Source organism: Pristis pectinata, chromosome 11, assembly GCF_009764475.1.
Source record: "Pristis pectinata isolate sPriPec2 chromosome 11, sPriPec2.1.pri, whole genome shotgun sequence".
Classification (NCBI taxonomy): domain Eukaryota; kingdom Metazoa; phylum Chordata; class Chondrichthyes; order Rhinopristiformes; family Pristidae; genus Pristis; species Pristis pectinata.
Window position 1 is genome coordinate 28904011 of NC_067415.1, and position 21167 is coordinate 28925177.

A 21167-nucleotide genomic window follows, 5' to 3' on the forward strand; every position below is an offset into this window, starting at 1 on the left:
TCTCCTACCAGATTCCTCCTTCTTCAGCCCTCGACCTCTTCTACTTATCACCTCTCAGCTTATTACATTTCCTTCCCCTCACCCACCCACTACCTTCCCCCTCTCACCTGGAATCGCTTATCACCTGATCTCACCTATCACCTGCCAGCCTGTGCTCCTCCCCCTTCCCCCACCTTCTTATTCTGGCTTCTGCCCTCATCCTTTCCAGTCCTGATGAAGGGTCTCGGCCCGAAAAGTCGACCGTTTATTTCCCTCCATGGATGCTGCCCGACCTGCTGAGTTCCTCCAGCGCTTTTTGTGTATTGCTCCAGATACATCCAGCATCTGCAGAATTTCTTGTATTCCTAGTCTTGAAACACTGAGTATTAGCTGAGCTGAACCATGATCAGTAGAAACCCTTCAGCAATGAATCAAATATTTGCAGATTATCTCTTTCAATTGGATGTCCTTTCGGCTACTGAAAACATATTATGCTGTGTGAGGTTAACTACTGAAAACGTATTATGCTGTGTGAGGTTAACACATGGTATTAGCTGCACTGCAGAGCTTTAATTTAGTGGTAGCAGGTGTTAAATCAGTGTAAGATGCTGATTGGCATCATGGTCTACTTCACTGCACACGTGCAGTGGAGGCCAACGTTGAAGATATCAGCTAACGTCCAAGGTGGCAACTAACACAACTTGTAGTGCAAATGAGTGCATGTGCATAGCACCCCAATTGGAAACAAATCAGCATCTGTAACAGTCAAGTTTTGTGGTCTCAATCTTTCAAAGACTGGAAGTACAGTCAGAGTCAAACAGCATGGAAACAGGCCATCTGTCCCATCTGGCCCATGCCAGCTAAGACACCCATCTAAACTTGTCCCATTTGCCAGCATTTGTCCCATATCCCTCTAAACTTTTCCTATCCATGTAACTGTCTTTTAAATGTTGTTAATGTACCTGCCTCAACCACTTCCTCTGGCAGCTCATTCCATATATAGACCCTCAGATTCCTATTAAATCTCCCCCCCCCTCTCACCCTAAACTTATGTCCTCTAGTTCTTGATTCCCCAACCCTGGGAAAAAGACTGGGCACATTCACCCTATCTATGCCCCTCTTGATTTTATACAACTCTGTAAGATCACCCCTCATTCTCCTACAAGCCAATGAATAAAGTACCAACCTACTCAACCTCTCTCCATAACTCAGTCCCTCGAGTCCCGGCAACATCCTCATAAATCTCCTCTGCACTCTTTCCAGTTTAATGGCATCTTTCTCAAAGCAGGGTCACCAAAACTGAACACGATATTCCAAATGCAGCCTCACCAACCTCTTGTCCAACTGCAACATAACATCCCAACGTCTATACTCAATGCCCTGAGCGATGAAGGCCAGCATGCCAAGAGACTTCTTCACCACCCTGTCTACCTGTGCCACCACTTTCAGGGAACTATATACTTGAACTCTAAGGTCCCTCTTTTCTACAACACTCCCCGGGGCCCAACTGTTCACTGTGGAAGTCCTACCTTGATTTGACTTTCCAAAATACAACACCTCATACTTATCCAAATTAAATTCCATTTGCCATTTCTCAGGCCACTTTCCCAGCTGATCAAGATCCCCCTGTAATTGTTGATAGCCATCTTTACTATCTACGACACCATCTATTTCAATGTCATCTGCAAACTTACTAATCATGCCTTATACATTCTCATTCAAATCATTGATAAAGATGAAAACTAACAATGGGCCTAGCACAGACCCCTGAGGCACACCACTAGTCATGGGCCTCCAGTCTGAAAACCACCTTCCATCATCACCCTCTGCTGTAAGCCAATTCTGTATCCAATTAGCCAGCTCTCCCTGGATCCCATGTGATCTAACTTTCCATAGCAGCCTACCATGCAGAACCTTATCAAAGGCCTTACTGAAGTCCACATAGACTACATCTACACCCTGCCCTCAATCGACCTTCTTGGTTACTTCTTCAAAAAAAAATTCAAGCAAATTCATAAGACATGAACTCCTATGCACAAAGCTGTGCTGACTATCCCTAATCAACCCATCTTTTCAAATGCATACCTCAGAGTCCCCTCCAGTAACTTGCCTACTACAGGTATTAGGCTTACTGATCTACGTTTCCCAGGTTTTTCTTTGCAGCCTTTTTTTAAATAAAGGCACAACATTGGCCACCCTCCAGTCTTCCGGCACTTCACCTGTGGCTAACAATGATGCATACATCTCAGCCAGGGCTCCCACAATTTCCTCTCTAGCTTCCCACAGTGTTCTTGTGCATACCTGATCAGGCCTGGAGATTTACCCACTTCCATATGTTTTAAGACATCCAGCACCTTCTCTTCCATAATGCAGACTATCCTCAAGACAGCCCCATTAACTATCTCAAGTTCTGAAGTCTTCACGTCTTCCTCCATGGTTAAAAAAAAACAGAGGAGAAGAATTCATTGAGGAACTTGTCCACCTCCTGCAGCTCCACTCAAAGGTGTTCACTTTGGTCTTTGAGGGGCCCTCTTCTCCCTCTGGTTACTCTTTTTCCTCTTAATATACTTACAATATTTCTTTGGATTCTCCTTAATCTCTCTGTTAAACCTATCTCATGCCCCCTCTTTGCCCTTCTGATTTCCTTCTTAAGTACACTCCTACATCCCCAGGGATTCACTTGATCCCAGCTGCCTGTACCTGACCCATGCCTTTCTTTTTCCTGGCAGGCAGTCCCCAGGTTATGCAAGGGTTCTCTTCCTGAGAACTGTCTTCAAGTTAATTTCTCTGTAAGTCAGAAATGTTCGTTTTCTATAGCTACCCGTATCATATCATTCTACATAACAACACAAGAAACAGGAGCAGGAGTAGGCCATCTGGCCCATCGAGCCTGCTCCTCAATTCAATAAGATCGTGGCTGATCTGGCTGTGGATTCAGATCCACCTACCTGCCTTTTCCCCATAACCCTTAATTCCCCTACAATGGAAAAATCTATTTAACTGTGTCTTAATATATTTAATGAGGTAGCCTCTACTTCTTCCCTGGGCAGAGAATTCCACAGATTCTCTACTCTCTGGGAAAAGCAGTTTCTCCTCATCTCCGTCCTAAATCTATTCACCTGAATCTTGAGGCTATGTCCTCTAGTTCTAGTCTCACCCACCAGTGGAAACGACCTTCCTGCCTCTATCTTATCTATCCCTTTCATAATTTTAAATGTTTCTGTAAGATCCCCTCTTATTGTTCTGAATTCCAGCAAGTATAGTCCCAGGTGATTCAACTCATAGGGTAACTCCTTCATCTCCAGAATCAACCTGGTGAACCTCCTCTGCATCGCCTCCAAAGCCAGTTTATCTTTTCTCAAGTAAGGACACCAGAACTGCACACAGTACTCCAGGTACAGCCTCACCAGTACCCTGTACAGTTGCAGCATAACCTCCCTTCTCTTAAATTCAATCCCTGTAGCAATGAAGGCCAGCATTCCATTTGCCTTCTTGAATAACCTGCTGCACCTGGAAACCAACCTTTTGTGATTCACACACAAGCACTCCCAAGTCCCTCTGCACAACATGCTGCAATCTTTCACCATTTAAATAATAATCTGATCTTCTATTTTTCCTTCTAAAGTGGATAACCTAGCATTTACCAACATTGACCTCCATCTGCCAGACCCTTGCAAACTCACTTAACCCATCTATATCTCTCTGCATCCTCTGCACAATTTGCTTTTCCACTCAATCTAGTGTCATCAGCAAACTTGGATGCACTACACTCAGTCCCCTCTTCCAAATAGTTAACGTATATTGTGAACAGTTGTGGGCCCAGCACCGATCCCTGCAGCACCCTGCTCACCACTGATTGACAACCAGAGGAACACCCATTTATCCCAACTCTGCCTTTTATTGGTTAACCAATCCTCTACCCATGCTAATACATTACCCCCAACTCCATGCATCCTTATCTTATGGATGCCTTTTATGCGGCGCCTTATCAAATGCCTTTTGGAAATCCAAGTATACAACATCCACCTGTTCCCCTCTATCCACTGCACTCATTATATCCTCAAAGAACTCCAGTAAGTTTGTCAAACAGGACCTGCCCTTCCTGAATCCATGCTGTGTCTGCCTGATGGAACCACTTCTATCCAGATGTCTCATAATTTCTTCCTTAATGTTGGCTTCAAGTATTTTCCTGACTACAGACATTAAGCTAACTGGCCTATAGTTACCTGCCTTTTGCCTACATCATTTTTTAAACAGTAGCGTGGCATTCGCTATCTTCTAATCTGCCAGGACCTGCCTAGAGTATTTTGATAAATTATCACAAACGCCTCTACTACAACTTCTGCCATTTCTTTCAGTACCCTGGGATGCATCCCATCAGGACCAGGGGACTTGTCTACCTTTAGGCCCACTAGTTTGCTCATCACTACTTTAGTGACAGCGACTGTATTGAGGTTCTCACCCACATCCCCACCCCCCCCTCCCCAAATCGCATCCATAACATCTCTGTTTGGCATGTTAGATGAGTCCTCCGTTGTGAAGACAGACACAAAATAGTCATTCAAGGCCTTGGCCTTTTCCACATTACCCAATATTAATTCCCCCTTCTCACCTTCCAAGGGACTTACGTTCACTATAGCCACCCATTTACACTTTAAATAATTATAAAAACTTTCACTATCTTTTTATATTTTGTGCTAGTTTACTTTCATAATCTATCTTCCATTTCCTTATTGCTTGCTTAGTTGTTATTTGTTGGTTTTTAAAGTTTTCCCAATCTTCCAGTCTCCCACTAGTCTTGACGACTTTGTACGCATGAGCTTTTAGCTTGATGCCTTCTTTTATTTCCTTAGTTATCCAAGGATGGCTCTCCCCACCCTTACTGTCCTTGCTTATAACTGGAATATAATTTTGTTGAGCACTGTGAATAGTCTCTTTGAAAGTCTTTCACTGTTCCTCAACTGTCCCACCATATAGCCTGTGTTCCCAGTCTACAATAACCAACTCCTCCCTCATCCTGTTGTAGTCTCCCTTGTTTAGGCATAATATACTGGTTTTAGATCAAACTATTGCAGCGTCCATTTGTATGAGAAATTCAATCAGATCTAAGATAACATTTTCCCTTGTACATTCACTAACATGCTGTTCAAGAAAGCTATCAGGTATGCATTCCTGAAGTCCTCAAGACTGCCTCGGCCAACTTGATTCACCCAATCTACGTGGAAGCTAAAGTCCCCCATGACAATTGCTGTTCCATTCTTACGTGCATCAAATATTTCTTGGTTTACTGCCTGTGCCACTGTAATGTTATTATTCAGTGGCCTATTGACAAGTCCCACCAGTGACTTTTCTTTCCTCCCCCTTTACTATTTCTAATCTCTACCCAGATGGAGTCAAGCATTCTGCTCCCTAGATCCTATATCATCTCTCACTATCACCCTGATAGCATTCTTAATTAAGAGCACTACCCCACTTCCCTGCCTATTCTTCCGTATTACCTAATACCTTTGGATGTTTAATTTCCACTCATCTCCACCTTGCAACCACGTTTCTGTAATGACCACTTAATCATACCCCTTTGTACTGATGCACTGACCTTGTTTCGAATACTACGGGCATTCATATAAAGTGCCCTTCCTCATTGTCCTTTTAGAATCTAGTAACCTTTGTGTCCTTTGCGTTTGAGTTTTCTGTACTCCACTCAACTTTTCTCTGCATACACTTGCTATAATTCCATCATTTCATCAAATATTCACCCTAACACTACCCATAATTAAATTAATGGAACATTACTTTATCATTACTGAATACCACAAAACATTATTACCATCTTGAAAAATGCTTTTAAAAATGTATGGAAGAATTTCTGCAAATCAAGTCACCCATAACTTGGGGAGACCCTGTAGTAAACAGTTGCATGTTGCCAACTGTGTCAGGAAAATTAAAAATAAATCTCTGATAAAGACTGTATATTTATTGGTAGAACACAAACAATAGGGAAAACACATTTGTTTTGCAATTTTTCTTTTCAAATTTGATAAAAGGTTGCAACTAGCAAATAGGCAAGAACAAACCAGTTGATGTGACATTTTTTGACTTTCAGAAGGCTTTAGATAAGGGGTCACACCAGAGATTATTAAATAAAATATGGTCCACAGTATTGGAATTAATGGAATGAATTGAGGATTGGTTAACGGACAGTAGGAATAAAGAGTCCTTTTCAGGTCAGGAGGCGATGAGCAGTGGGGTGCCACAGGGATGATGCTGGGCCCTAGTTGTGAACAATTTACATCAATGATTTGGATGAAGGACTAAGTGCAATATATTCAGGTTTGCTGATTATACAAAACTACGGTGTAGTGTGGGCTGTGAAGAAGATACAGGGAGGCTTCAGGGAGATTATATTCAGGGTAAGTGAATGGGCAAGGGATGATTGATGGGATATAATGTGAACAAATGTGATTTTTTTTGATCAAAATAAACTTTATTCACAATAAAAGACAAACTATATACAATTATAAAACAGTGCAAGCCTTTACATTCTTGTACAGATCATTCATTAGTGTTACATTTTTATATAAAAACAGCACCGATGCCACATATGTGGCTCCCTGGGGGCTACCCAGTCCCGTATTTACAATATTTAGGGGCTTTCTCACCTGACCCCGCCCCTCTCTCTCCAGTGGCAGAGGAACCCTAAACTGTAGTCCTTCCCCACCGAGCCCTTGCATTGGCTGCACCCAGCTTCAGTGCATCCCTCAGCGTGTATTCCTGCAGCCTGGAATGTGCCAGTCGGCAGCATTCCCCTACGGACATCTTGCAGTGCTGGAAGACCAACAAGTTTTGGGCGGACCAAAGGGAGTCTTTCACCTTCCAGCACCAGTTGATGTCTGTCTCTGTGTGTCTCCCCCAGGAACAGCCCATAGATCAGAGAATCCTCTGTTATGCAGCTGCTGGGGATGAACCGTGACAAGGACCCTTGCATCTTTCGCCACACCCCCCCTCGCAAACCCACAGCCCGCAAAGAGGTGGGCGGCCGTCTCGTCCCCAGCTCAGTCCTCCCGGGGGCAGCGCGTGCTGGGAGTGAGGTTCTGACCATGCAGGAAGGATCTGACTGGGAGGGACCCTCTCACCGCCAGCCAAGCGAGGTCTTGGTGCTTGTTGGTGAGTTCTGGCGATGAGACATTCTGCCAGATGGTCTGGACAGTCTGCTCAGGGAACCACCCCACAGTATCCATTGAGTCCTTCTCCTGCAGTGCCTGCAGGATGTTCCGTGCTGACCACTGCCTGATGGACTTGTGGTCAAAGGTGTTGGTCTGCAAGAACTTTTCCACGAAGGACAGGTAGCGCGGCAGTGTCCAGCTGACTGGGACATTGTGTGGCCACTGGGCCAGGCCCATCCTTCGCAACAGCAGGGACCGGTAGAACCTCAGTCCGTAGTGATACTTAGTGTCCATGTACTTGGGTTCCACGCAAAGCCTGATGCAGCTACAGACAAAAGTGGTCATCAGGATGAGGGCGACATTGGGGACACTTTTGCCCCCATTGTCCAGGGACCTGTGCGTGGTGACCCATCGGACCTGCTCCATCTTGGATCCCCAGGTGAACCGGAAGATGGCACAGGTGATTTCCAAGCTGGAGGAGTGAGGAACCTGCGCAAAGTACAGTAGCCCTGAGAGCACCTCACACCTGATGACCAAGTTCTTCCCAGTTATCGAAAGGGAGCGCCATTCCCACAGTCCCAGTTTCTGCTTCACCTTCCCAATCCGCGCCCACCAATTTTTGTTGCACGCCCCAACTCCTCCAAGTCAGATCCCCAGTACCTTCAGGTAGTCAGGCCTGACGGTGAAGAGGATGTTGGATCGGTCGGGCCAGACAGATGTGTTGTTATCCACTTTGGTGGAAAAAGTAGAAAGGTGAGAGGATGAAAAGTGTTGAGAGGGACCTGGGTATCCTTACACACAGATCATTTTTAATACACAGGTTCAACAAGCAATTAGGAAGGGTTTGAGTACAAGAGCAGAAATGCCTTTCCTCAATAATACAAGGCCATGGCAAGTCCAGGTCTGGTCTCCCTACCCATGGAAGGATATACTTGTGGTAGGAAAATCATAACCATGGCAAAGGCTTACCAAATTGATTCCTGGGATGACAGGTTTGTTGCATAATGAAAGATTAAACAGGCCATGCCTATAATCTTTAGAAGCAAGTTAACGGAATAGATACAGAACTGATTTTCCCCCTGGCTAGGATGTCTAGAACCGGGAAGCAAAATGCCTCAGAGCAAGGGACTGGCCATTCAGCATTGGTTTGAGAAAAAAATTTCTTCACTCAGAAGGTAGCAAATCTTTGGAATTCTATATGTACCCAACAAGACTGTAGAGTCTCAGTCACTGAGTACATTCTCTATTGATAAACCTTTGGAATATTAAGGGAACATGGAGGTAAATGCAGAAAAGTCACTGCATGATCTTACTGAGTGGCACTGCAGGTCTAAGGGACCAAGCAGCCAACTTCTGCTTCTATTTCTGTACATGACAGAATTTTAATTTCTTTTTCCATAAAATATTTCTCAAATTATTGCACTCAAATTTAACAGTCTGTTGCAACTGATAAGGCTGCTGGCGACAAGAGTGAAGTCCAATAATGTACACAAGTAGTAATAAAGCACAGACTAAGGAAGTGCCTACAACACCACTTCAAACAATTTCTGACATTGTTGTGAAAAGTGAAACAGTACAAGTATCTTCTTTGCAAGATCATTCCAAGGAGCAATATTTTTAATTAATTGTTAATTAAACATGGTTCTGATTTTCTTACCTCTATATCCAAAGGCATTTTTAATCTCATTTTTTCAGCTACTTGGCTGAGTACATCAAACGGGGCGAAGATTTTAATAATCTGCTCTGGATGTCTCCGTTCTTCCCTCCTGCTTTTGTCTTCTACCTCCCCCTTTTCTCCTGCCAGCTCCCCTTTCTGCTCGGTGAGGTCGGGGAGCAGGCAGAGCCCAGCCCGTTTCACTTCGCGCAGAAATTCCATTCTCTCCCTGGTGAATGACTGATCATCGTCGTCCTTGTAAACCAACACGTAGTCAATCACTTGGAATTCCTCTGTTACTTCCATTGTACTTCACTCCGCACAGCTCGCCAATTACTGGCAATGTAAACACAAGCGAGCCTGTTTGGCCAGAACCTGAACCTGTTCTAGGCTGCTTCCTCAGTGGGTCTATTTATAGGCAGGGAGCTGCTACCTTTTCGTTGAGTGCATGGGACTCTGACCTGTGAATGGTGCAGTTGTGAGGCTGCGGCGAAATGGCAGGGGGCTGAAACCCTCTTCAGCGGCCAAAAACTAGGATTTTAACCTCCGTTCTTCCAAAAATCACACCTCAATATCTCTGTATTCCGGTGTGGGGCCCATTTGGTCCATAACCACAATCAGGAAAAGTAACTGGGAGCAGATCTGTGCAACCTCTTGCAGTGTCCAGACAGCTTTTAATGAAGTGTGCCACTCGATAAAAATTTCCGGGGGGACAGTCGGTGTAACTGAATAATTTCCAAATACTGCGATCGTTTTACTGTCATATGGTCAGTGAACCCACCTCCGAGAGCTCAACCCATTAAACGAACGCCCACCACAGTGGTTCCAAGCACCGGTGTGGAATACCAAATGGATCATGTTTGGTGTTGCGTAGGACTGAGGAAGTCAGGGCGAGGCAGCATACTATTATTTTCAAAATAGACAGTAAACGACTTAACAATTCAGGCAGCACCCGTGGAATTTAATAACTGAATGGAGAGATACAGTTGTGAGAGTGTGATTTGGGAACGATTAGGCATCCATGCTCCTTGCTCTTGGATAGAGTCAAGTAAGTAGTTGTACATGAATGTCTTAGCAGGTGTGTGTATACCATTCTTGTATTCTCTTACAACATAGGGGGCCGTTTGGCCCATCCAGTCTATGCTGGCTCTCGAGCAGTCTCATCAATGCCATTCCCAGTAATTTATTCTCTCTCAGGTGCCCATTAATTTCCCCCGATTCTCCTTCCACCCATTTACGCCAGGGGTAATTCATAGTAGCCAATTAATCTACCAATCAACATATCTTTGCGATGTGGGAGAAGACAACAGCAGCTGAGAGAATCCCACGTAAACCGCACACAGGCAGCACTGGGGGTCAGGATTGAACCTGGGTTGCTGGAACTGTGAGGCAGCAGCATAACCAGCTGCACCACTGTGCCTCCCAGTAAAGAGCTCACCAGGCATGCTCAGTGATGTCTAAATATTCTAAGGGTGTGGATCTTTCACACCAATGCAGGCTGTAACTTGGGAGGTGAGCCTGCCCTGTCTTCAGTTAAAGGAGATCAAACTCTCGTCATCCACTGATGCAGATCTCAAGGTGTCAATCATCTTGCATGTTTGCAAAACTGCTCAAATTGGTAGAGAAACATCCGACAGGTCACCTCTGCCATGGCAACAAGTGGAGGGCAAGCTCAAGCAGCAGATGGAGCATGCAATAACTTCCCTGCCTCATCAACTGCTCAGTCTGTTGCAGAGACTACTGATCAAATAAATGAAGGCAAAAGTGGTCACCTTAGAAACCACAGAACTGCAGTGGAAGCAAGTCATCCTTTACCCTGAGGAAGTGGTGAAGATAGAAGAAGGTGCCTGGGTTTAAGTTCTTTTTTGGTGTTCACTCCCATCTTCTCCAGGCCCCCACCAACACTCACACAGCACCTCTTCACCACTGCTGATGTTGATAAGGCTCTTTGGCCAACCCACTCTGCCGGACCCTGACCCAACCGAATGTGCATCCTTCCACCCACATTAGTGGGTTGCGTGCCCAAACACAACCACATGTCTCAATCATGTATCTAGTCACCTAACCCACTTAATCCCCTAATGTTCCTGATCATTCTGACTTCAAGTCACAGGATCTTCCTCGACCTCTGTGGCCAACCCCATCTCACCTCCACCCATGGGCAACGTACAATGGCAGGGCTAATGCAGGAAAGGCTTTTGCATGTGTTTATGTGAATAAGCTCTGTTCTACTGCTTGTCACACCTTGGTCCTTGTGTAGAATTGAATCTGACTGCTGGCAAGCCTTATTTAAAACTGACATGGGCACCCATGCACCATTAAAGAGCCTTTTTAGGCACAGCAGAATTTCTTGGCCATCGTATCAGGAAAAATTACAGGTGAAAATTCAACTGTAAAATTCAATGACATCCAGACTAAAGCTGATCAAGCAGGGGTTAAACTCATCAAGTGAATAAATAAGTCTCCAAGGAGGATATAAGGAGGGCCAGAATTGGTCTCCATGGAGATGTCCACACTGTGGCGACATCTCCATGGAGACCAATTCGTCATAAAGCAAAAACCCTCTGGGTCTGGGACACAAGAGAGACGAACTGTCAAGACGAAGCCCCTATGTTTGGGATGAGGTCATCGGACCTGGATAGTTCAACATTGTTTTAGTAGCCTTAGTGTTGATAGTAAGAATTCTTGTGTGTTAAGAGATCAGTAAAGAAAGTTTGAGTGTAAAACACATATTCTGCCTCAGAAACTCTATCTGTCCAGAGTGCTGCGACAGAATATGCCAACAACTGGCAAGAAAGGGAGAGAATCGGCTGGTTCACTAATTGGCAAGATATGAGCAATGGGACCTGCAAGTGTTTACATTGTAACCTCCACTTTTAGTAATGACAATGGTGATGGGATAGGAATTCACATATCCAAGTTTTTCAATGACACACAAATAAGCAGTATAATAAGCAATATAATGAAAGCATAAAATCTTGAAGGGAGAATAGATTCAACAATTCTCAAAACTATGCCAAATGGATTTCAACATAAGCAACTGCAAGATAGAACTCCCAGACAGAATACCATCTAAATGGTATTAATACAACAGAGTCGATAAAGCCTTGGTGGCCTGTGTAAATAGTTTAATAAAATATCACGACACTGAATGAAAACGGCACGGTAGTGTAGTGGTTAGTATAACGCTATTGCAGAGCCAGCGACCCGGGTTCAATTCCGCCGCTGTCTGTAAGGAGTTTGTACGTTCTCCCTGTGTCTGCGTGGGTTTCCTCTAGGTGCTCTGGTTTCCTCCCACATTCCAGAAAAACGTACAGGTTAGGAGTTGTGGGCATGCTATGTTGGCGCTGGAAGAGCGGCAACATTTGCAGGCTGCCCCCAGCACATTCCAGTAATGTAAAAAGATGCATTTCGCTGTGTGTTTCGATGTACACGTGACTAATAAATTTAAAAAAATAATCAAAAAGACTAATGGAATGCCAGCCTTTGTACAAGGCACTAGAACATAATGGAGTAAATGTTATGCTGCAGCAATACAAATTTCTGGTTATACCACATCTGGAGTATGTGAGTGATTCTGAGCATCACATGTTTAAGGGATATATTGGCCTTGGAGGGAATGCAGCAGATTTACTAGAATTGCACCTGGATTCTTGTGTTCACTAAATTACAAGGAAAGATTGCACTAACTAGGATGGGATATGCTGGAATCTGAAAGATTAAGTGGTGATTTGATTGAAGTTTTCAACACATTAAGGAAACTGATGGAATAGACAGCAAAAAACTGTTCCTGCTAGTTGTGGAGTCTAGGACTAGAGCAATGGCTAAAAATTTGAGCTCTTTCAAAAGTGACTTCCGCACCTAAAGGGAATTAGAAGATTGGAACTCTCGCCTGTAAAACCAAATTGATGGTAGGTCAATTGTTAATTTTATGTAGGAGGTTGATTGATAAGGTTTATTTTTAAACATATATCAAGGAAACAGAACAGAGATGGCCTTCTGAAAGTGGGTCACAGATCAGCCTTGGTCTCATTGAATGGCTTAAAAAGCTTGAAGGTTATTAATCTCTTCCTTTGCCCATGGTCGATATATTTCTCTGGGTATGGAGCATAATTTTTGACTACTCCAAGCATAACTTTTGAATGTTAACAGGTTGTTCTATCACACAGGGGCCTTAACTGAAGTGATCATTTCAGCTCATATCAACTTCATACACAATTGGGAGACTTTTTTGTTATTATCTATGATATACCATAAATTCATCTGGGCCTAATTATTTCACAATGTTTAGGAAGGGAATGAAAGGACACAGTTGAATGGCATTCAGGGTAATTTAAAAAGGGTGAGTATTCAGAACATTAACAGCATTGTGAAAAAATGAAATATTGGGATAGTTGCTGTGCTTATTTATTTAAAATAAAGTAATTGCAACAGATCTACAAAATGTTGTATTTCTGTTTAATTAGCGTGTTTATTATTCTAATAGGGTTTTGTTCTGACATCAAACATGCTAGTCTATTTGGGTTAACTATATTAAAATTAAGCTTCAACAACATAGATCCAGATTTCTGGATGGAAATATATCCTAGCAGGAGTTACATGGAAAGATGTTTCACTGAAGGAGTATGGGGGTGGGATGGGCTGTCGTGGAGAGATCCATGTGCTGAAAAGTTGATGAGCACTGGGGTCTTGTTTGTGGCAGATTGGGGAGTGCGAGGGTTGGGTGGGCAGGTAGATGGCATCAGGGTGGGGGAGATTCACTTCAACACCATGTAGAATCAAAGTACCATTTCAACAGCCTTGAAGATGAATTAGCAAGCAATCTAAATGAGGAAGGCAGTGCCAAATTGGGATGTCTGGAGGTAGCTGTACCAAATCATAGATTGCAGGCATCACAGGCTTTCATGTACAAAGAAAATTAATGTTATCGAGGTGCAGGCCTTTAAGCCTCCAATGCAGACTAGTGCCTGTGTAAAATGTCCATCCATTGACTTGCCACCCCTTTTGTGCATTTGTTGAATATGGTCTATGTTCTTTGTAAATGAAGCAATTACTACCAGCAATTTTACCACACACAAATGAATTGAAAAATAGCATAAGCTAAGTAAGTACAGACACAAATTACAAATAGCACAGAAAAAGCTTCAGTAAATGCTATACCTTTAAGAATCAGATTGTTAATGACCAGCACAGGGATTCCAAATAGACCCTACTATACTCAGACTGTCACTGCTGAAAAAATGAACAGATGACAAAGGGGCTTTTTTTGGCACAGCTAAATTCAATAATCTTAATATGTAGGCAAACTCATAAAGAGCAGTATCACTGAAGCAGCCCTTTATGAAGCTTGTTCCTGTACCGAGTTGGGGTCAAAGTCCTGATGTTCAGAATTGATGACACTTGTTTATCTAAGGGAGGATATTTAGTCTCATGGTTAAATTGGGATTTTATAAAACCCATTTTATCTACTGCAGTATCTGATCATACATTGCTTACTTAATGGTTGTGTATATTATGAATGTAAATTCTCAGGTTTGTGTTTAATGTTGTATGTCGTTGTAATCCTCAAGTAATCAGTTTGCTGATTGTATAATCAAGGGGATGGGACAAAGATGCTATCCCATTCTGCATTCTTCTGTGCTTCGTTGGGATAGTGAGACACAATGCTGTCCCTTATGGAGTGAAGCTTACCCTCCCCTTTCAGGGCGTAGACCAGATTATTAATGATTTGCATGTGTGTGGATAAGGTGAGGTCTGTGCCTCAGCTTTCCCATTATACAGCTGCTCCTGTACAAAGGAAGATTGTGACTATTTTCAAGGTCGTTTACTTGCATCATCCCTGGTGCAGGATGAAGAACCATGTTCCCTTTTTTTCCTTTGCAACTGTTGAAAATGTTTCCAGGTACATATGCAGACCACCCCTCTGTTTTCTATTCTAAACAGATTATTAAGTATAGTTTGAATCACATAAGACAAGGAATTTGCACTATTAGTCCCAACAACTTCTGGTTCCCTTCCCTGTAACACTTGTACTCGATTAGACAAAGTAATCGCATTTGCGCACTCACTGCAATATCACACTATCATGCCATTGAGGAGATCTTCAAAAGGACATTTATCAGTCCAGAGATCTAGGTATAAAATCATAGAACCACAGAGTCTAGAAACAAGCCTTTCTGCATCAACCATCAAGTTCCCATATTCTCTAATCCTAAATTAATCCTATAATACTTGTTTTTATTCTCCCCCATATTCCTATATTAATCAACCAACTAATTAATCTACCCAATTAATCTGGCCAACTAATTGACCAACTTCACATGTCTTTGGGACATGGGAGGAAACTGGAGCACCTAGAGGAAACCCACACAGTCACAGGGAGAATATACAAACTGTAGACAGGTAACACTGAAAGTCAAGATTGAACATGGGTCACTGGAGCTATAAGGCTGCAGCTCTACCAGCTGCATCACTTTGTCATCCCTGTTTCAGGGAGTGGTCAGTTTATCTATAGCAGATCTGAGAAAATGTTCATAGATAATGACACAAATTTTTGGAAGGGAGAATAATTAACTATTCTTAAATAGACTGATCCTGACTCAATCCATATATATTGGTGAATTATATATGGGCAATTTAATTATATTCAGGTATAAATTTGGATAACTTCCCATTTAGTGGAGCAACTTCCCCATTTGGGTTTGAGAATATGCAATGGAAATTACCACTTCATTTTAGTCAAGAATTCAAAAATACTCTACTACCTAATACAGTATTTCCAAAATACCTTTAAAATATTAAGTTACCAGAACAGTCTTCTATAATAATGTAGATCCAGAAATGTCCTGATATATCTCAATATAATGTGCCATTGTCTATTGTTTCCATTTCTAAGAAAAACAGTTGGGTTGACAGGTTCTGTCAAAGTTCAGTTTTGTTTCCCCACATGTGTGTGTTGTATTTTGATATCCAAGCAAACCTCAGAGTGAACTTCTTTTTGCTTAAATTGCAATCCTGGTTTGATCATACCCTTAGACTTTGGGTAAATTTCTCTTTGACTATTTTATTTCAGAAACATAACTAACAACCGTGCATTTGTTAAGCACATGCATCTGGCAAAGTCTTAAGTCCAAATTGTCATCATGCAGCATCTGATGTTTGCAGAGAAATTCTTATACTTATGAAGCTGCTAATCTCCTGCTACTGTCCCTATGGCTCTGAAAGACTAGCTGTCAGATTTTCAATAATTGAATTAAACTACACTTTAATAATACATGAATTAACATTAACTAAACAATATTATATTTTAATATTGCCTCCTTGAAAGAATAGCAAATTCTTAGCTGTAATTGAATTGAAACTATTTTAAAAGCTCAACTAATTTAAAACTAAACTAGCTTTGAAATAAAAAGAGAAGATATGGGAATACTAAGCAGTTCAGGCAATATTTATGGAGACAAAGCAGTTAATACCTCAGGACCCTTCATAAGAAGAAGGAAGATTAGAAAACAGGCCTTTTAAATTGCAGAGAGGGGGAACGGTACCGAGAACAAACAGGATACTGTAAATCTATTACTGTAACTTTGAATTTCAGCTTCAAGGCCATCTTATCTCTAACTGCTCAGTTTTATTGCCAAGATTTTATTGCTTAAAAGATTCTCTATTCACCATCTCCTGAATATCAGCAATTAAAACTTTAACCTTCAGACTTTAGTTCATATTTCTTTTCAAGAATGGGTGTACAAACATGAAAAGCAAGTTAACAAATTAAGTTAAAAAAACCCTTTCATACAACTTAGAAGTGTCAATTTATGTAATATGATAGAAGTTCAAAGGTGTACCAACCTTGAAGGATAAAAATACACTCAGACCATTTATGTTAGTTAAAAACCAAAAGTGTGGCCCAAGGATCTCAAAAAATAAAATGTAGATGTACACAAATGAACACCTTCCAGCAACAATGGTGGAATTACAGAAGTTTAACAGCTTTCATTTTTGTACAGAATAGTGACTGATACTGGACACAAGCTGCAGCCACTTTTTAAAGACATACTTTTACAAGGAATGACGGGTAAACTTTAAATTAACATGAATTTAGACCCTCTGCTGGATTGATAGCTCCAGCATTAGTTGCTATTTTAAATATCGTTTATGTTCATTGGATCAACTTATCAAATTCTGATAAGAAACTCCTCCTGGGTCATGGATGAGATTACCCACATCCTCATCATACCCAGGTGGAGTCAATGTTATTGTTGCTACTGCCTCCTGCTGTTTGCCTGACTCCTCTTGTGGATCTAAAATCTTGTGGTTACACAAGTAATGGCCCATTTCTTGTTAAGGTTGGTTGGTGGTCTCCCTAAGTGCCACACTACATTCTCTAACTCTTCTGTAGGGATCAGATTTTCAGCCTAGTTCTGCTTCAGTGCATCTTTCATTCTTGCAATTCATGAAAAACACCAGCAACCTGCAAAGTAATTAAACTTTGTTAGTGGGGATTTGATGTACGGGAAGCAGTAGGGGAAAATGCCATGGTCACTGCCACTGCAACTGCATGTTCTTTTCCTCATTGCTTTTCAATCTTCTGAATAATGATGTGACAATGTTCCTGATCCATCCCTCTGCAAGATTTGCCATTTTTAGATTTTTTTTTGTTTTCAAGGTGCAGTTTAGTCTAATTCATGGGACTAGTTCACGATTACAAAAAAAAACACAAAGCATGAACTCCTTTCTTCATAGACAGATGGATAGATATCTTTATTAGTCACATGTACATCAAAACACACAGTGAAGTAAAAACATTAAATGTTGGAAACACTCAGCAGATCAAGCAGTAGCTGTGGAGAGAGAAACACAACTTTCTCTCTCTGTGTGGAAGTGAGGTAGCTACATTTTCTGCAATGCGGCTTGAATCTCTAATATGATTTCCAGGTCAGACAACAATAAATTAATTCATTGCCCTTGCAATTTGTCTTCTGAAGCACTGCAGGGTGAAATTATACCATGGAGACACAAGAGACTGAAGATGAAGCCAGATTTTTGGAGTGGGGGTGGAGGGAAGGGTGAAGAGCTGGGAGGGTGATAAATGGGAATGTAAAGGCTACCAGTGCTGGAGTCTGATAAGTAAGGAAGGTGACGATGGGATCCATTAGGGGAGAGGTGCAGGGCAGATAGAAGCCAATGGGGGAGAGAATTCGGTGGGTGAAATGTGTAGGTAGTAGATGGATGGAACCAGGAGGGGTAGGGGGATGCAAATGGGTGATGGGAGCTGGAGGGAGATGTGGGAAAAAGGACAAAAAAATGGGAGGACTGGAGGTGGATTGGAAGGAGGGGAGGGGGTGTTAACACAGAAGGGAAGGGTTAACTGAAATTGCAAGGTTCAATGTTCATACCATTGGGTTGTAGACTACCCAGGTTGAATGTGAGGGGTGTCACGAACCAGCAACAAAAGAAACACACTGGGCATGATTTAGTGTTAAAAACTATTTTATTAATTACTACTTATGATAATACGTCAAATAAAAGTAAAAATGTTAGTATGTTAGAATTCAAAAATGTTAAACCTCGAACATTAACCCCAAAACTAAACTCTTCGTGTGTGTGTGTGTGTGTGTGTGTGTGGCAAAGTCCAAAACTCCCAGTTCCGGAATGGTTCTTAAAGTTCAGTTCCGCAAGCCGTAAGGTGAAACATGAGCAAGGGCTTCTTCAACAACCACCGTTGTCTGAAGATAAGACGTAGACGTAGAGAAACATAGAGAGAGTACATATGAAATCCAAATGTTCCACGATGGAACCCAAACGACACTTCAGTGTTTACTTGGTAGTGACTTCCTCACCCCGAAAAACATCCGAATCGTGGTCGTCCACACACAAATACCTGTTTCCTTCTACAGGTCAGCAACAAAGTGAACTCCACCGGATTACTTCCAACTTCCATACATGGATTTCAGTGGCAGACACAGTTATTGTTTCTCATCCATCGATAGAGAAAACAAGCAGGCTGGTGTCTCTCTCCCTTCTCTCTCTCTCTCTTCTTCTTCTTCTTCTTCTTCTTCTTCTGACTTTTTCAACAACGTCATTACGTCCTTTATCTTCTATTGACGTAAGCACGCCCCACACACACATACACACACACTCTCTATCTTAAAGGGACTTTCACTGAGTCCGTAACAGGTGTTGTTCCTCAAGCTTGCAATGGGCCTTACCCTGGCCGTGGAGAAGGCCGAGGGCAGACAGGTTGGTGTGGGAGTGGGAAGGGGAGTTGAAATGGCATGCAACTGGGTGCTCAAAATGGCCATTGCAAACAGAGTGTAGGCACTCTGTAAATCTGTCTTCTAGTCTTCCACTTGGTCTCGCTGATGTAGAGGAGGCCACATCGGGAGCACCAAATGCAGTAGGTGAGGTTGGAGGAGGTGCACGTGAATCTTTGCCTCTCCTGGAAGAACTGCTTAGCTCCCTGGATGGTGGTAAGGGAAGAGGTGTAAGAACAAGTGTTGCATCTCCTGCGTTTGCTGGGGAAAGTGCTAGTGGTCAGGGAGGGGTGGGTGGGGAGGGATGAGCAGACCAGGGAGTCATGGAGGGAGTGGTCCCTGCAGACGGCAATAAAGGGTGGGAAAGATGTAGCTGATGGTGGGATTCCTTCGCAGCTGGCGGAAATGATGAAGGAGGATGTGCTGGTTGCAGATAATAATGGGGCGGAAGGTGAGGACGAGGGGAACTCTTCTGTTTGGAGGGAAGTGGGCTGAGAGCAGAAGTCTGTGAAATGGAGGAAATGTGAGAGAGGGCTCCATCAACCACAGTAGAAGGGAAGCCACATTGTTCAGCAACCACAGTAGGGGGGAAGTCACGTTCTCTTGGGCCTCATCTGCTCTCCAGACGAGGACTTCCATTCCAGGACGATTGAAATTTCCTGCTTTTTCAGGAAAAGTGGTTGACGGAACGACGATTTGCGGAGCACCTGCACTCGATCTGTAATGATAAACCAGAGCTCCCAGCTGCATGCCATGTCAACTCCCCTTCCCATTCCCCCACCAACCTGTCTGTCCTCGGCCTTCTCCACTGCCAGGGTGAGGCCCGACACAAACTAGAGGACTAATACCCTATATTCTGCCTGAGTACTTTACAACCCAGTGGTATGAACATTTTATTTTCCATTTCAGGTAATCCTGTGTTTTTCCACCCTGCCTCCCCCCACCCCACCCCCTTCTTCCAATCCGCTGCTGATCTTCCCAATTTTGTTCATTTTCTCATACCCCACTCTAGCCACCCCATTGCCCATTTTTGTCCCCTCCCCCTATTGGTTCCGCCCACCTAGTACCCACACACTTCACCCACTGGATCCTCTGCCCCATCTGGTTCCATCTGCCTTTTATGTCTCCCCTAATGATTCCCATCAATACCTTCCTTAATTTTTTTTGTTGTTCTCTGCCTCTATCTTTCATCCACCTTCCTTCCACCCCTACCTGGCTCCATCTGCCCATCATCCTTCACCCCTCCTCAGTCCACCAATCACCTACTGGCCCCTGTCTCACCCCTCCCCCTCTCCCTTTTATATTGGATATCTTCACTTTTAGACCTGGTGCAGGTTTTTGACCCGAATTTTCAACAATTCCTTCCCTGCCCCCGCCCCCCAGCTGCTGCTCGACTCGCTGAGTTCCTCCAGCAGATTGTTTGTTGCTTGAAATTAGACCACGTTGTCCTGGAAATAAATTGCTGGCCCACTCCTCACCCTGATACCTCAATTAACCCAGGCCCTTCCCCTTCCCCCAATATTGTCTGAGGCCCTGAGAAGGATGCCCTTCCAACTCATGTTCTGATTGGCCTAGCAACCAACCAATTGTTCCCCTCCCAGCCCCTCCCCCCCCCCAGCACCTCTGATCTGCCCCCTTCCCAATCAACTCTCTGATCATGTAAGGACCCCAGCCAAGTGTTTCTACTTAGGATGACCCAATATGTCAACATGTCTGTTAAGTGGTTGAATTCTATTTAAATTTAATGAATAAGAGAAGTTAAATCTTAATCCCATCATAAAATAACAAAGGGAAACATGCCCCCGGTTTACTGTGGAACTTTGTTTCAAATATTTCAATTGCATAAAACTAAACATCTCAGGTAGTCCTCCCAATAATGATTTCCAATGCGGATAAGTTATATTAATCACTTCTTGTATCAGAATGTAGAAGATTGGAAGTTAAAGTGTCCATTTTATCCTGTCACTCAGTGCATTGGATGGTTGAGTGCGCAGCTTCACAGAAGATGCCTTAGAAAGTAATTTGATCAACTGTGGGCACCTACATTATCATGTGGGCTGCTACATCACCATAGTGATGTTGAGTGCAGCTTAAGTACACTTATCCTCTGTTTTGACCTTG

General features: G+C 43.0%; 1 protein-coding gene across 3 annotated transcripts in view; it reads right to left on the reverse strand.

The window, feature by feature from the left end:
• Positions 1-9120, reverse strand: part of LOC127576099 (anoctamin-7-like) — a 46919-nt gene extending 37799 nt beyond the window's left edge. For all 3 annotated transcript variants that reach the window (XR_007957170.1, XM_052026485.1, XM_052026484.1), the window contains exon 1: positions 8800-9120. Coding sequence is in view for 2 of the 3 variants with exons in the window: in XM_052026485.1 (XP_051882445.1) it covers positions 8800-9102 (303 nt within the window). In the remaining variant the exon portion in view is untranslated. The remainder of the gene's footprint in view (positions 1-8799) is intronic.
• Between the last annotated feature and the right edge of the window lie 12047 nt (positions 9121-21167).